This window comes from Henckelia pumila, chromosome 4, assembly GCF_033568475.1.
Source record: "Henckelia pumila isolate YLH828 chromosome 4, ASM3356847v2, whole genome shotgun sequence".
Taxonomy (NCBI): domain Eukaryota; kingdom Viridiplantae; phylum Streptophyta; class Magnoliopsida; order Lamiales; family Gesneriaceae; genus Henckelia; species Henckelia pumila.
In genome coordinates, this window is record NC_133123.1 from 7,193,855 (window position 1) to 7,211,074 (window position 17,220).

Below are 17,220 nucleotides of genomic sequence, written 5' to 3' on the forward strand. Positions count from 1 at the left end.
AATTATCTCTTACCAATACATAGACTAAATAACACATATATAATACATTTATAGTAACACACAATTTCTCAAATTTTTAAAAGCACAAAAATATCAAAATTGTAATTTTTAGCATTGTCTATAGCTAGACCACATAAAAAAATTTAAATATTTTGATTTTCTAGAGCGTACACAAGAATTTTAAAGAAAAATATTTTGAGAAATATATGATCAGATGTATTTCTTTAATTTTGAAAAAAATGATTTTATTTCGAGATTTTTAATTGAACCCTCTTTTCAAGGCAACCCACAATATAATAATGTCTTCAAGTCATGTGATTTTTTTTTTTTTGAAAACTAAGTCATGTGAAATTTTTTAATGTTAGGTTTAGTTGTGGATTTAAAATGGTCAAAGAAATTAAGGTGGTCTTCGGTTGCTCAATTAATGGTTAAAGTTTGGAGCATATACACAAACTTTAATTTAAAAAATTATATTCTTTGTTGATAATGAAAGTTTTGGCAATTTGAGATCAATTAATTAAAAGTCTGGCCCGATTATTTAAATCCACCTGTCCAATTCATTTGGACTTGGACCTGGTGATAATCTAATTTAATTTGTTATACTAAAATAAAAATAAAGTGCATATTAAACGATGATAATTTATAAAAACAGCCCATGCTGTAGTTATATTATAGTATGTATATATAATATTTTTATGGTCGATTGTTTATTTGAAATGTTAATTTGGAGATAAGATAAATTTATTGATTTGTTTGGATGGTTTTTTTTTTTTTTTTTTAATCGGAGTTATTTTTTGTTTCATTATATGGGATCCCAAATACAAATCAACATAAAGCCATTTTCTAAGATGTTCCATCCAATTCAAATACTTGTGAAGAGTTATTGTATATTACACAATAACACATAAACTGTAATGACCCGCACCGTGATCACCTACTAATCAAAACTTAATCATGCATTTAATCAATAAAATAATTTTAATCAGAGTAACTGCGGAATTAAAGTAAGTCAAATACCATGAAAGCAAATCCTAGTGGTCAACCTTGCTATCCAGCTTTGGTCACCACCTAACCTCCCTATCTCCGGGAGAACTACCTGCAACTGTCTCATGGAATAGGACATCCAGCCAACAGAAAACAACCGGAAGTGAGCCTAACATGCTCAGTACGAGAGTATGAGTATACACTATTATATGCGCATGAATGCAAATGAACTGGGTACCAAGACACTCAGGTCAAGAAACAAGCTCATAGACCGGGTCCAGGGTATATAGCACGCTGCGCCGTCGCCTCAGGAGGTGGCTCATATACCCATTGGATAATGGTGACCTAATACTAGTACATGTGTACAACCATAAAGGTGACCTGATACAAGACTTACGTATCCAATCATCCACAAACTCGTAGGGTGAGCATCCTACTACAGGATACCTCTAAGATAAAAGCTCAATATACTCATGTATGTAATATACATTCGTGACATGCTGTATATAAAGACATATAAAATATGCAATCACATAATCCATGCAAACACATGATACATGCATACTCAATCTGATATCTCGAATAATACTTCCGTACCTTACTAAGGCAGATCCTAGAAGCTCTCATCTAAGTCAAAGCCTACCAAGCAGCACTACAACGTAAATAACAATGCATATCTAGCATGCCAAACATCACCTACTAGGCTCTAAAAGCCTTAATTAAACTATAGCATACTCCCTATCTACTATAGGGAACCAAATTAAGTCATACCTTCGTCCGTCGTCAGCCCGCTAATGTCGCATCCCCCAGAGCCTGGGCATAGCCTAGCTACGACCCCTGGACGCCTCGTCAGAGCTCCGCCGCCTGGCCCCCACTACGGACTCTGTCCACTATTATGGTAGACACTGTCTGACTATAGTAAAATATATATTTCATACTTTAACTCTAAAATAAGAGTACCCAAAAGGCCCTAAAATAGAGCCATATGGGTGAAGAAGAGGACTCTGAACGGCTGAAAATGAGCAAATCTCGCCCATATTTATAGACGAAGAACGGACGCAACGTTCTTGCACCATCCTGCCACGTGTCATGATCTCGTCGACATCTGTCCAGCCAGCAGAATGGACGCAACGTTCTCCAGATCGGAACCAACGTTCTGGTCCGGATCGTTGCGTCTGTTCGGGTTCAGACGCAACGTTCTGATCTGGTCCTTCCGAACTCGTTTGGCTATTTCTGGAATGTTTTGAGACCTCCGAGATCTTTCCTACCATTTTTGGACGTTCCAGATCTGATTATTCACTTATTTTCACCAAATAATGACTTATTAATCATGTTTTGACACTTTTATAATTATATGTCATTTTCTAACATGTTTAAAATAACTTAATCTTGTAAAATGAAACCGGGTTACTACATAAACTGTCACGAGACTCTCTCACGGATCAGTTTCGTGAGATATATTTTCGACCTAACTCGTAAAAAAACATTATCTTTTATATGACTAAATCAAAGTCATGATATCTTATTTTCGTGTCGATAATATATATAAAGATAATGGAATAATTATCGATCATATCCACACCCACTAACTTATCCAAAACAAAAAATCACAAAATCATTAGTGCATTCGGATTCTTGAGTAATGGAAGTTTTTCACTAAAAAAAGGAAAAGAAAAAAGAAAGAGACTCCGGACTGGCGACTGCCGAAAATGGGGGCATATTGTCTATTATTTAATTTTTTTTTATGGGTATATTATTTAATCTTATTGAATCATTCAAGCCCGACTGGCGACTGCCCCAATTAATTTATCATTTTACTCTTTCAATCATGCACATTACTTAACATCTTCTAATTATAACCAGTGCTATTTTGCATATATGCCATTTGAAATATCACAAAAACTATTATGAGAACATCACAGGAGTTAATTTTATAAATATATATTTTCTATTTGATCTCATCATTTTAAAATATATAAAAAAATTAATTTTAATCGAAGTTACATGTAAAATCAATTTATGCAGATACCTGCACGCTCTTGAAGTATTACTTTAGAAATACTATTTTAGAAAATTTAAAATTGTTTCATCAATAAAATATATGACAAGGGTATAATTAAAATTTCAAGGAATATTCCATAAAATCATTTAAAATTTAGTTAGTATATGCGTGTCAATTCTAATAAGATATTAGTGTCTTGCAAACTTTTTTGTATTAATTAATTTTCATGTAATTTCAATATGATACAATGAATTAAATATTCAAAATGTTAGATAAATATAAAATAATATTTTAATTTTTTTTAAAACAGATAATGTATTATAATTATATATAAATTGCAAATAGGTAATATTTTAAACTCCTTAATTTTATTAATTAATATATTACATATATAATAATTTTTTTTGCACGCATTTTGAAATAATTATGTTATGATTATTTTTGTTATTTTTAAATTTATGAATTTTAACATATTTTTTATTAAGAGTAATATAATCATTTAAAATTTAGAAATATCTATATCTATATATTATTTATAATAGTTCAACCTCTTAGACTAATCGATTTTGGTGTCAAATCACATCAAAAATTATTCTCATTTTACCCCTAAATTTAATACTCGTCTCTTTTATGTTAGCTCTTAAATGACTAAATTATCTTCGCTAACATAATACCAATAACATAATATCAACTCCAAACATACCATATGCACATGTTGAAGGTAATGAAGCAGTAAAAATCAACAACCTCCTCACATCAACCAAGAAAATTGTATCTCAAGCATTCAGAAAGACATAAGAAGTAAATGTACCATACTCTTCCCGGTACGCACAAAGATAAAATCCATATATCAAATCAATAGTCGATTACGAAGCTACGTTCGTCGACTTTGATTGAAAATAACGTGATATGAACAGTGAAACATCTACTACTAATAAATGCGGAATTTTTTTTTAAATAATAACAATACATATATGCCCATACATATATGTATCACATTTAAAATAAAATACTACTTCTTAGTAGTAACTTAAATAATAACAAATAAATAATATTTGAAAAGGGGTTTCATGCATGAAACAAAAATAGTAAGTATTCCATGTTTAAAACTCAACATACTAAAATAAATATATCTTAAAACATCCCATAAAAATTGCAACGGTCACGGGGCCACTGTTTCGTGAGCTCATACGTCCTCACCACCGATAGGAGCTACGAAAAAGTCATCTGTCTCACCTGCACCATATAAGCGTAGTGAGCCTAGAGGCTCAACATGTCTAATACTTTTTAACAATGTTAAAAATAATGCATCACATAATTACTAATACATATACATGTACATGAGCATGCATGGAAATATTTTCATCACATAATAAAACTGCTGAATCATAAACTGAATCATAACCATAATCATAAACATATTATTTCTTCATCATATATAACATAATTGAGCAATTCATTTGAAACCTGTAGATGGTCCTATCCATAAGTGTGACGCTCATGTGTCGACTGATCAGCCTCATAAACCAACGTACGATGGCGGTGATAAATCACCTCCTATGGTAGTAAACTACCGAATCATATGGTGGATAACCACCCCTATGGTAGTAAAACTACCGAATCATATGGTGGAAAACCACCCCTATGTCACACATACTTCAATTTCCACCAAAATATTTTATTGCTCATCATTTACATAATTATATACATAAGAAATTTCATGAATGCATGCACTGAAAAATATGTCCGTAATATATATTTAATTAATTTTTCATAATATAATATACTTATACTTAAAATAGACTTTATGCATAAAAAAATAATTAAATATATATTCCGGACTTAGTTAATTTTTCATGGGTTGGTCCAGACTGCTGGTCTCTCTACTAAGCCCCGTAACTGACTTAAAGCCCATTAACTAACTTAAAGCCCATAATTAAATAAATAATTTTAAAAAAATTAAAATTTTTACTAAAATAAAATATTTAAATATTATTGGGCTTAAATAAAAATGTTTAGGCCCATTATCTAATTAATTCATAAAAATTCATTGATTGGCCCATAAAATCATTGACTGGCCCAAAAATTCCTATAGGCCCCCGAGCCCATAAAAATCATTGGGCTAACTTTAAAATAATTTTGAAAGCCCAAATAAAATTATTTGGGAGCCCAAATAATTTTATTTCTAATTAATTGGCCCAAAAACCAATTAAAACATAAAATATTTAAAAATTAAAAATACTCGAGCCCGGCCCACCTAACCCGGACCCGGACCAACTTAACTTGACCCGACATTCTTTTAACCCGACCCGATACCCGGAACCAAGCCCGGCCCATTGAAAACTCAATGGGCCGAATGACACGAACATGACCTGCACCATAGTGCAGGTCACGGCCGTGAGCAGCAAGCCTTTATGGCCTGCTGCCGGCCAGCTCCGGCCTCCCACCGACCGGAGATCCGCCGCCCAGACGTAGCCCACGTCTGGGCGGTTCCAACGACACCAAACCCAGACCCAACCGCTCACCACACAGCCCAGCCGCACCTCACTTCCGGGAATCCCGAACTGCCGAATTCTGTTAAGCCATAAAAACAAAAGCTTCGGTCCTAGCCATCTCTAGTCCCAAACCAGGAGCCAACTTGACCCTATGGATCCTCACTCGCCCCCTTGAACCTCGAACCAGCAGCCATGACCGTCCCATGTCAAAAAACGTGAGTATAAATGCATCAAAAGACCATAGCGTGAGCCATGCGCAAGAAAGATGGTTTCTGTCACTAACGTATATTTACTTCATACAAATATGATATTCTAGATGAAAAACAAAATATATAGCTTATATGGTGGCCAAAAAAAAGTTTTAGACATGCCTTTTTATTTGATTGACGAAGGTTGATGCGTGTACGAGGCTCCGGAACGACGAACGAACCAAAAACTCCAAAAATCTTTGAAGGATCGGATATGGACTATGTTTTATGTTGGAAGCCGATGAAAAAAATTGAAGATTGGGGTGGGGGAGTCGGCTGATGGAGAACGTATGGTAGGGAGAAATTTTGGGTAGATTTAGGATAATAACTAATATAAAATAATTAGGTAGATAATATAACATAAATATAAGATTTTAAACTTTTAAAAAAATACCTACTAATCTGATATATAATATTAAATCCCGAAATATAAAATTAAAGGATTTTTAAAGATCAATAAAAGTCATTAAAATGACTTATTTTGGCCAAAAATCAATTCTTAATTAAATATATAAGTAAATACTAAAAATTTCTTGACAAAATACCTTAAAATATTATTTTAAGGCTCATAAACTCATAAAATATTTTTGGCTAAGAATTTTGATATCTCGTCCGTCCACGGTCCCGTCTACGCGATCAAAATAATAAATTCCTTAAAAATCTAGAATTTCGATAATTATGGGTTAAATCCTAAAATAAATTAAATCATGCATATAAATCACATAATATCACATAAATACATTTAACCCTTAATTAAAAATTAATTTCTCCTAATTATGCATGCGAATTTACGTTTTAAAATTTTCGGGTGTTACAAACAGTATGAATCACATCCCCTAAACTCCATCTTAATTCCTAACTCGAATTAACCAAATGTAAAATGATCAAGAATATACGTAGATATCATATTTAGAGAAGCCTAAAAGGAAGCTGGAATTAAGATATAATTTGTAATATAAACATATTCCATAAACTTAATTACATTTAGAAAGGCCTAAAACCAAGATGGTATTAAAATGTAATCTCTAATATATAATATTCCATAAACTGATTGATAAATCACTGTAGAACAACTACCTTCCAAAACAGAGACAAATTATATTCTCATGGGCTGGTAATATATACATATTCCTACTGCAATGCTGCCATATCCAGAAGCGAAATAGTAAAGAACGCATAAACGTGAACACACTGCCAACTGCTATATGAGTCCTAAATCCGCACTTAGCAACTGAAGTCGTGAAGTTCTTAACTTGTATAAGACAAATATATTTGTAGATGCTAAACTAAATGGAGCTTGATTATGCCTCCTTACCGCCAGGTCATGTGTATTAAAAATTAATTTTTCCTTTCACACATTTCATCTGAAACGCCCTAGAACTACTAAATGCGGAAAAACTTTTTTTTTTTTTTTTTTATACTATACTATATACATATAAGCCCATACATATATGTATAAACTTTAAAAATAATATTACAAATAATAACTCGCTTAATAAAATAATAAACATTTATTTGATAAAATCTTGAGTCATGCAATAGATAAAATAATGTCTATAATGAAAATTTATAACTTATGTCTACTAAAATCATGAAAAAACAATAAGTAATCATAACCACTGAAAACATAAAAATATCCTGAATAAATAACTCATGCATAAATAAAACTCTAGCGAGACGGTCACGGGGCCACTGCCATGCTCGCTCATACGTCCTCGCCACCGGTAGGAGCTACATCATACTCACCTGCACCATATAAGCGTAGTGAGCCTAGAGGCTCAACATGTCTAATCCTTTATAACAAGGTTAAAAATAATACATCACGTAAATACTAATACATATACATGTACATGAGCATGCATGGAAACATTTTTCATAACATAAATGCTTAATCATAAATCTTATACATAACATAACTTTCTTCATCATACATAACATAATTGAGCATGTCATAAACATAAAAACTGTGTATGGTCATATCCATGAATGTGACTAATAACTGTGCCGACTGATCAGTCTAAAGAACCATCGTACGTGGCGGTGGATAAATCCACCTCTATGCTGGTAGTAAACTACCTCTGTGCCAGTGGTAAAACCCACTTCTATGCCGGTAGTAGAACTACCTCTGTGTCAGTGGTAGAACCCACTTCTATGCTGTCACATCACTTCAATTTCCATAAAAATATTTTTCATGCTCAATTCTTAATCATAAACACATCATAAAATATTTCATGTATGCATGCACTTAAAATATGTCCGTAATATATATTTAATTAATTTTAATAATAAATATACTTTTACTTAAAATAGACTTCATGCATAAAAATAATTAAATATATATTCCGGACTTAGTTTATTTTCATGGGTTGGTCCAGACTGCTGGTCTCTCTACTAAACCCCTTAACTGACTTAAAGCCTGTTAACTAACTTAAAGCCCATAATTAAATAACTAATTTTAAAACTTATAATTTTTACTAAAATAAAATACTTAAATGTTATTGGGCTTAAATAAAAATATTTAGGCCCAATAACTAATTAATTCATAAAAATTCCTAGACTGACCCAATAAAATCACTGACTAGCCCAAAAATTCCGATGGGCCCACGGACCCATAAAATTATTGGGTTAACTTAAAAATAATTTAAAAAGCCCAAATAAAATTATTTGGAGGCCCAAATAATTTTCTAACTAATTAAATGGCCCAAACAACCAATTAAATCATTAAATATTTTTAAATTAAAATACTCGAGCCCGGCCCACCTAGCCCGGACCCGGACCTGCCTGACCCGACCCTAGACCCTACTGACCCGGCCCACTACCCTGACCCGACCCGGAACCACCCAGCACCCCCTACCCGACGCCCCCCCCCCCTCTCCTAGCCCTCGGCTGCGCGAGCAGCAGCCCTTTAGGGGCTGCTGCCGCCTCGCTCCGGCCGCCCCTGGCCGGAGCGCCGCCGGCAGGACCTTCCCAGGGTCCTGCCGGTTCGAGCCATGCCATGGTTAGGCTGGTTCATGGCCTAGCATGAACCAGCCGTGACCTCTTCCCTACAACCCTAGCCGTGCCCCTCCAAGACCAAAACCTTACACTAGCTTGGAACCAGCCGTGAGCCACCCTAACCCCTGACCTTGCTCGACCCTAACGAACCTCCGAACACCCCTTGGCCGAGACCTAGCCCCTGGACCGTGCCATGTTGGTCAAAACGTGAGCCATGACAAGAAATACCCAAACATGCATAAACCTCCATAAAATTGCATAAATTTCGAAATATTCAAATGAAATCAAAATAAAACATTATGCAAGATTAATAGCTTATATGGTGTTCAAACGAAGGAATAGACATGCCTTTGATAATTATTTGACAACGAACGATGCGTTTACGGGACTTCGGGACGACGAACGGACCAAAATAAACCAAGACAATGATGGATCGGCTATGGAGGTTGAGGTTTTCTGTCAAAACTATGGTGGAGGCTGATGAAACGTGAGGAAAATGATGAACAGGATGAGAGTGACGGCTTGGTAGTGGGTTGTGGGGTTGGGTAGGTTAGATAATAGGTTAAAAAATATATTATTAAATAATATAACATTATTCTATAAAGCTAATATTTAAAAACCCTTAATAAATAATAATAATTTGATGGGAAAATGCTAAATCCCGAAATTAAAACTTAAGGGATTTTTAAATATTAACAAAAGTCATTAAAATGACTTATTTTGGCTAAAATTCAACCCTTAAATAAATATATAATTAAATACTAAAATTTTCTTGACAAAATACCTTAAAAATATTATTTTAAGGCTCATAAAACTCATAAAATATTTTTGGCTAAATATTTTGGCATCTCGTCCGTCCACGGTCCCGTCTACGCGATCAAAACCAATTAATTTCCATAAATCACAAAAATCACAAATTTTGGGTTAAGTGCTAAAATAACTTAAATCATGCATATAAATCACATAATAACACATAAATTCATTTAACCCTTATTTTAAAATTAATTTCTCCTAATTATGCATGCGAATTTACGTATTAAAATTTCCGGATGTTACATCATCGAACATGTGGTGGTTGATTTCTTTGATAACGATAGAGAAGTCGTAGAAGCATAAGTGAATTTACCTCGCTTTTCTCTAAGGCTGCGTTTACTTAGTGGGATGAGATTACACGTGGATAAATCATATTAGGATTATTAAAATGATTTTGAAGTATTTAGAATAATGATGGATAAACAGTAACATGTTTACTTCGAGTTATTTATTTTGAAATTAAAATAATGATTGAAGGATAAATGACAGTTTTACCCTCCACTTATGATATACAATCTTATGCTTAATTTTGTATTCATATAATTTGGATTGAGTTATTTTTGAACTAAATTATTATTGATTCACACAGAGCATTTTCATTTATCAAAATTATTAGGTATAAAAATAGGTATTTTTTTCAAAAATAATAAAATTGATAAATCGATTTATAAAAAAGAGAGAGACAGAAAGAAATTGGGAGGGAAACAAAAGAATTGAAGGAGGGTAGATTAGAATTTATGTGTATTTTTTTTTACAAATATTGGTTAGGATGTGTTATCTCTTGTGTAATTAAGGATGTCTAATCTCATGAATTAGGGTTAAATGACGGGCCTTGAGATTTGAGAGATTTGATTTTTTTTAAAGTAATCAATGGATTAAGTTGAATTAATAAGTTTATCCTATTGTTATCAAGTTAAATAAACACACCATAACAGTCTTATCTCATTTTATCTTTATCTATTTTTTTTAATTTCATCATTTATCAATTCCTTTTAAATTATTTACAATTTTTTTTTACAATTTATCTCTAATTTATATATCAAATTATCAAGCACGTGAAAATCATGTGTCACAATCGCTAATATTACTATATTATTAAGTGTGTGTGGATTATCTCTCCCTATATATAAAGAATCTCCCCCTTAGACACCATCTTTTAAATTGCCAAAATTGCTCTTATGTAACATAAATATTACAATTTTATTTTTATTTGTTTTCATTTCAAATTTTCATATTTTACTCAACTAAATATTTTAGATAAGATAAATTGATAAAAAAATTAAATTTATTTTTATATTATTTTATAAATGTTAAAAATAAATTTAAATATTATTGAAAAAATAATATTTATATATAACATACAATATTAAATATATTATATGATTTTATACACACGCAACGCGTGTGCGATTATACTAGTAAAAATTGTTTTTGGTGTCATGATACGTTTGTAAAATTTACCCATTATACCCCATACACATCACTAACTAACAAACAACTTTCTTCAAATCTCATTTCCTCTTATGTTCTCATTGGTTTACCCTCTGATTTCCTTTCTTCACTTCTTTTTTTGTTCTCTATGAAACTTCAATTTTTTTGTCCAGCGCCTTAATCAAGTTAGAATTTTTACCAAATTATATATTTACGGGACACACATCGCGTGTGCCATAGTAGCTTGTATATATTAAGCGTGTGCAATGGTCACTAGTAGATATAGATTTTCAAGATATTTAAATAATTTAAAATATTTTTAAAGTAGATAATATTTCACTAAAACACCAAAAATAATTACTAGAAAAGTCTAGTGGATATATATACAATGAGATATTCGTACACATTTTATATTTTTATTTTTAAAATGTCATGAATCAAATCTTTCAAGATAATGCATATAAGAAATCCAATCATAACAAAATTCAAAATCCATAAAACGAAAACACGAATACTCCAAAATCAAAATAATATTCCAATTATATTTTAACAATGATTGGAATTAGAAATTAAGGCTATGTTTGGTACAGATGATGAGATAAATAATATATAGATAAGTAATGTATTCTAATAAAAAATAAATAAGAAATGATAGTGAATATAATATTTGATTTTATTGATAGATTATAGTTGATTTGATTTGATTTGATTGATTAAATTTTATATAAAAATGGTAAATTATCATTTTATCATTTTAACAATAAATAAAATATAAATAATATTATTTTTAGGGGTAATATAGTAATTTAAATTCAATGATTTGATTGATGTAAGATAAATAATTAATGATTTGATTGATGTAAAATTATAATTAATAGATGGATAAATAATATGATGAAAAGAACGTAGGATTAGACAGAATAATATGATTTCAATATTTGGATTTCTTATATGAATTATCTTGAAAGATTTGATTAATGACATTTTAAAAATAAAAATAAAAAATTGAGTTCGAATATCTCATTTATTAGGTAATTTTTTTCCTTTTTTTTTTTGAGAATTATTATGTTATTAGGTAATTATTAAATTAAAATTAAAATATAAATATATATTCTCTCGTATCCTTCACGCGTTGGGAGACATGGTCGGTGGGAAGCTTGTCTATAAATAGCCCAACTACGTTATTCATCTCATCTTATTCCACAGGAAAATTAAATTAGGGTTTCCTTTGCGCTTTCAAGAAGGGGAATCTTCTTTCGTTCGGCTTACGGATTAACCTTTATTGTTCTTCAATTTGTGTAATTTTGTTCATTTGATCTTAGTTTTCGTGAGCGAAATGGGAATGGAGGTTATGCAGCCGCAAGATCTATTGACTGTTACTCGGCTTCAACCCGGGCCGTTTCGTGGCCGGAAGAATCTTGTGGGGAACGGGAATCTTACCGTGATTCGGAAGGGGAACCCTGAGGTTCAGAGGAAGGCTTCTACAGAATCAGATCAGAAAAAGTTTCAGAAGGGGACGAAGGCGAAGAAACCGACATCAGCCGAGCCACGGCGGAAGAACGGCGTCAGTGAAAGCGGTCTCGTTATGGGTCAGGTGACTCTATTGAGAAGAGGCGAGGTGTTGGGATCGATTGCTTCTAAATCCAAGGTCGGAGAGTCGGTTTCCACTTCTCCGAATCGGAAACCGGTGGAGGATTTTGCAGTTTGTGAGCCAGATCTGATCGAACCGGTCTCGCCGTTGATGTTACCGAAGCAGATTAAAGTGCAGGGTTTGGCAGACGATTATTCCGGATCGACTTTTTCCTCATCGCCTTCTCCTAGATCTGTCCCCGTGCCGTCGTTTTTCGTGAAGCAACTAGTCCGTCGTGATATCAAATTGATTGATGATTCGGCTTCTAGGGATTTGAGGCGTTTGCTTCGCCTCGATGGATGATGAATCCGATTCGGAAAAGTTTCGGAATTCGCTTCATGGGCTCAGATTTCCTTGATACCATCACATCCGTAGATATCTTTTCCAATACGGATTGAGGGTTTACTAAATCTGGAAATATGTGCTAACAATGAAGCGATTTCATCACAAATGGTTAAAATTATTGTGGTGGTTACATTTTATTTTTCCTGTTGTTAGCTGTGCTGTGGGCTTTGCCCTTTTCTTGTTTGCTGTTAGAAATTTGGTATTGCAATTTGTTTTAGCTTTATAGATACTGCTGATGATATTCATACAAGAAATAGTGAGTTGTTGTATCATCTATGATGAATAAGAGATTCAGTATCTATTAGTATATTATAAAATGGTATTATTTAGAAAATTTTTGGCTCTTGTTTTCTCTATTTTGTTCTGGATAGCTTTTTTTTACGGGTTTGTTTTGGGTGTACTTGGATTTACAGTAACCATGAGCTAAGCTCCCTCCCATGGAGGAAGTGTGAGGCTTCTCGTAGAAACTGTGATTATGACATGCTTCTTGTTACATGTGCTCAAATGCCTGGGGCAACCCAAGAACTATAAAGGTTTGGAGATTAGGGGTTTAAAAAATGAAGAGAATCAGTCAACCGGACACAAAACGACCTGAAAATCGGGTCCAATCCGAAAACTAACCTGGAAACTAATCGGGCTAGAAAAGCTCGGAACCGAGTCACAAAAGTTTTTGTGTTCAAACGGTGTTATATTAAGCATCTCATAATGGTTTGTTTGATGCAGTCACTCATGATTTCTTGCTATATTAGAGCATCCACAACCCATTCAATTAATAACACCAATAACATCCTTTCACACCGTCAAAAGTCATGGGCCCCACTGTTAATACCACATCTTTTTTTCACCCACAATCCTATTAACATTAACACATCCTTATTGGTGAAAAAGAAGGGGACGAGTGTTCGAATCCCGTAAAAGGTGTATTTGGCCTTGTTTATCGCGTCTGCGAGCCTTTCTCTCCTCTCCCTGGATACTTACCTGGCCAGGCATAACACTGATTTACCTCCCTTCACGTCGGGACTTGGGGCGGCTCTGTGTGGGGCCCTTGGAGGTGGGGCTCATCCTTTTTTTAACACTCATTATTTATGGGTCCCACATTTCACTCATCATTATAAAATTATTTTATACTAAATAAATTCATTTTCTTTACATTTATAATATATTTATAATTATAATATTATATTTTAAGTTTTAATTTAATTAATTTTAAAAATAAAAAAATCATTTTAATATATTTATTCAACACACGAAATTATTAAATTCAAATGCAACAATAACTTTAAAAAAATCACAATACAAAGAAATTAAAAATAACAAATACAATATTAATTCACGGATTCATGTTGTTGCAATTCCCCCCATATATGCTCCACTAAGTCCGCGCGAAGTTGGTGATGAACTTGAGTGTCACGTAGTTCTGAATTTGTCCGAAGATAATCCTGAAAGCCTCGGTTGGATCCTAGGATAGGTTGTGCAAGTTCATCCCCTTCATCGTTGTACCAATCTATCACGTGACCTCCTTCGTCCTCAATAATCATGTTATGCAAAATAATGCATGCTAACATTATTTGTTTTAATTTTTTCCTATACCAATAGCGAGCTGAGCCTCTGACAATCGCCCATCGAGATTGGAGCACCCCAAATGCCCGCTCGACATCTTTTCTTGCAGATTCCTGTCTTTCCTTAAACAACTTTCTCTTGGAATCCTCCGGCAAGGAAAAGCCTTAACTAAAGTAGCCCACTCGGGATATATTCCATATGTTAAATAATAACCTTTCGTATATGTAGTGCCGTTCACCGTGAAATTAACCTCCGGCGCATTTCCTTGCAAGACGTTGTTGAAGATTGGAGATTCATATAACACGTTGATATCGTTGCGTGAATCGGCGACCCCAAAGAAGGCATGTCAAATCCACAAGTCATGAGACGTGACTGCCTCTAGCACAATTGTTGGTGACCCATGTCCCCTTGTAAATTGACCTTTCCAAGCAACCAGACAATTTTTCCATTTCCAATGCATACAATCAAGGCTACCCAACATGCCAGGGAAGCCGTGTCTGTCATCATGCATTTGAAGAAGACGTTGAACATCATCAGCATTTGGTCTTCTTAAGTACCTATCACCAAATGTTTCAACCAAGTATTCACAAAACTTGAAAAGACACCTGATGGCAGTGGATTCACCCATACGTAGGTACTCGTCAAGATGATCTGCAGGGACTCCGTAAGCTAGTTGACGAATCGTAGCGGTGCATTTTTGTAGTGGTGACAACCCTTTTCTTCGCACAGCATCTTCCCTTTGTTGAAAAAACGTCGAATGGTTCTCTAAGGCAGTCACTATGCGAAGGAATAACTCTCTTCGCATTTGAAACCGTCTTCGAAATATTCCGTCATGATACACCGGGTTGTGTATGGGGTACCAAAGCCTTGAAGAACTGGCGGCGTGAATGGTGGATGACTCGTGTTTTGCCAATATTCGGCTGGAAGCGGTTGTGGTGGACCTCTGGAGGTATAATTCGGATGGCTCATAAAATTTCCAAATCCTTGGAAATTTTGAACGTTTTGTGGAGGAAACTGCATATTTGGAAATGGATGTGGATATTGATGAGTTGGTGGAATTTGTGGATTTTGGGAAGATGCATTTTCTTGCGAGTTTTGTGTAGAATTTAACAAATATGTAAGATATGCCCTCGTATTTTCATCCATTTCAGATAGAAAATAATATTTCAGAAAATAGTAAAAAAGATATAGGAGAGAATGAAAGTAGAATTGAAGAGTGTTGGAAGTGGAATGAATTTTGGTGTTAGCATTGGAGGGTATTTATAGATGAAAATTCTAAGTAGCCGTTAGAATTTATTTATTTATTTATTTATTTTATATTAAAAATAAAATAAATTAAATAACAAAAAAAAAGTTTCCTTAAAAAAATGCACTAGTTTGACATAATCTGACAAATAATTGAATATATTATCGTTATTTATTATTATTTAAATTAAAAAATTTTAAAAAAAATTTTAAAAAATAAAGTAATGCAGGTGCAGACGCGGGGGGCCGCGTCTGCACCTGCACACTCTCTTTCTGGCGCGTGCAAGCACGCGCCAGAAACAAAGTGATGGGGCGTGCAAGCACGCCCCATTTTGTACAAAAAAAAAAAGGAAGATGGGCGTTCACAACTCTCTCTCTTGTGGGTGGGTGTTCCCATTGTGGGTGCTCATATGTTAAGCATCTCATAATGGTTTGTTTGATGCAGTCACTCATGATTTCTTGCTATATTATGGGACCCTTTGGGGTCAATCCTTTTTGAGAAACATTCACTGTGGTGGATCTTGCCTCAGCATCCATAGTTAATGTGTTATGAGCTATGACTTATTTGATATTTGTAAAGTCTGTTATGATGGTGGGACTAATAAAATATTTGAGGGGACGTGAAATAGTATTGAATAAATTTCTAATATGTTTAATTTGATTTATAAATTTGAGATAAGATGATAAATTATATATTTATTTTTTAATAAATAAACAAAAAAAAGTGAAGGATTATATTATAGTTTAATATTTATGAGATAAATAATTAATAATTTAATGAAACTAGAGATATTCAAGTCCTATAAACTCAACCAAAAAGATGAACTAAACTAAATTTTTTTGGGCCCATTTCTGACCAGGTTGTAAAAAGAAAAGCCAGATCTCATAGAAAATGGCCCCATGTAGTTAATGCTTGTTTGATATGTCTTCCTTTGTAGTTAACGATCCTTGAAGCCGAAAAGGATAGTAATTTAATGTAAGATCTAATGTCCACAATTGATTTGAGAATTTGAAAATGTAAGATCCATGAAAATGTGGACCCGGAATATTAAAATTTAAATTTAAATTAAAATTAAAAATTAAAAACTAAAATTAGATCATTGAATGCAGTGTTAAGATACTGGTCTCATCAACCAAAATATATTCGCAGTCGTATAAACATGTAAATGCCTGTGTATCTCTCCACGTGTGCGTGTATGCGTGTGTGTTTTCGGGTATTTGGAGGGGACAGATTGCATTGTGTATGGATTGGTTCCAGAGTGAAGGAGCAAAACTGAAGCCATGTAAATATTGAATGCAGTAGTGTTTAGTCCTAGGAAATCTGCAGATTTTGTGTATTGCCGCGTAAAATTAATGTGCTGTTGGAAAAATTGGGTTGTGTACATCGATCTCGCAATTTCGGGCCCTTCGTGGAAATGCTCGAGTTGAAACACATGGAAGGTGGACCATATGCGATTGTTTTCCGGTAGCTTT

At 33.5% G+C, this 17,220-nt stretch overlaps 1 protein-coding gene across 1 annotated transcript; it reads left to right on the plus strand.

The window, feature by feature from the left end:
- Positions 1-12,177: 12,177 nt before the first annotated feature.
- Positions 12,178-13,276, plus strand: LOC140866543 (uncharacterized). The gene has a single exon (XM_073271560.1). The coding sequence runs from the start codon at positions 12,304-12,306 to the stop codon at positions 12,898-12,900; it is 597 nt and encodes a 198-aa protein (XP_073127661.1). The 5' UTR covers positions 12,178-12,303; the 3' UTR covers positions 12,901-13,276.
- Positions 13,277-17,220: the final 3,944 nt, after the last annotated feature.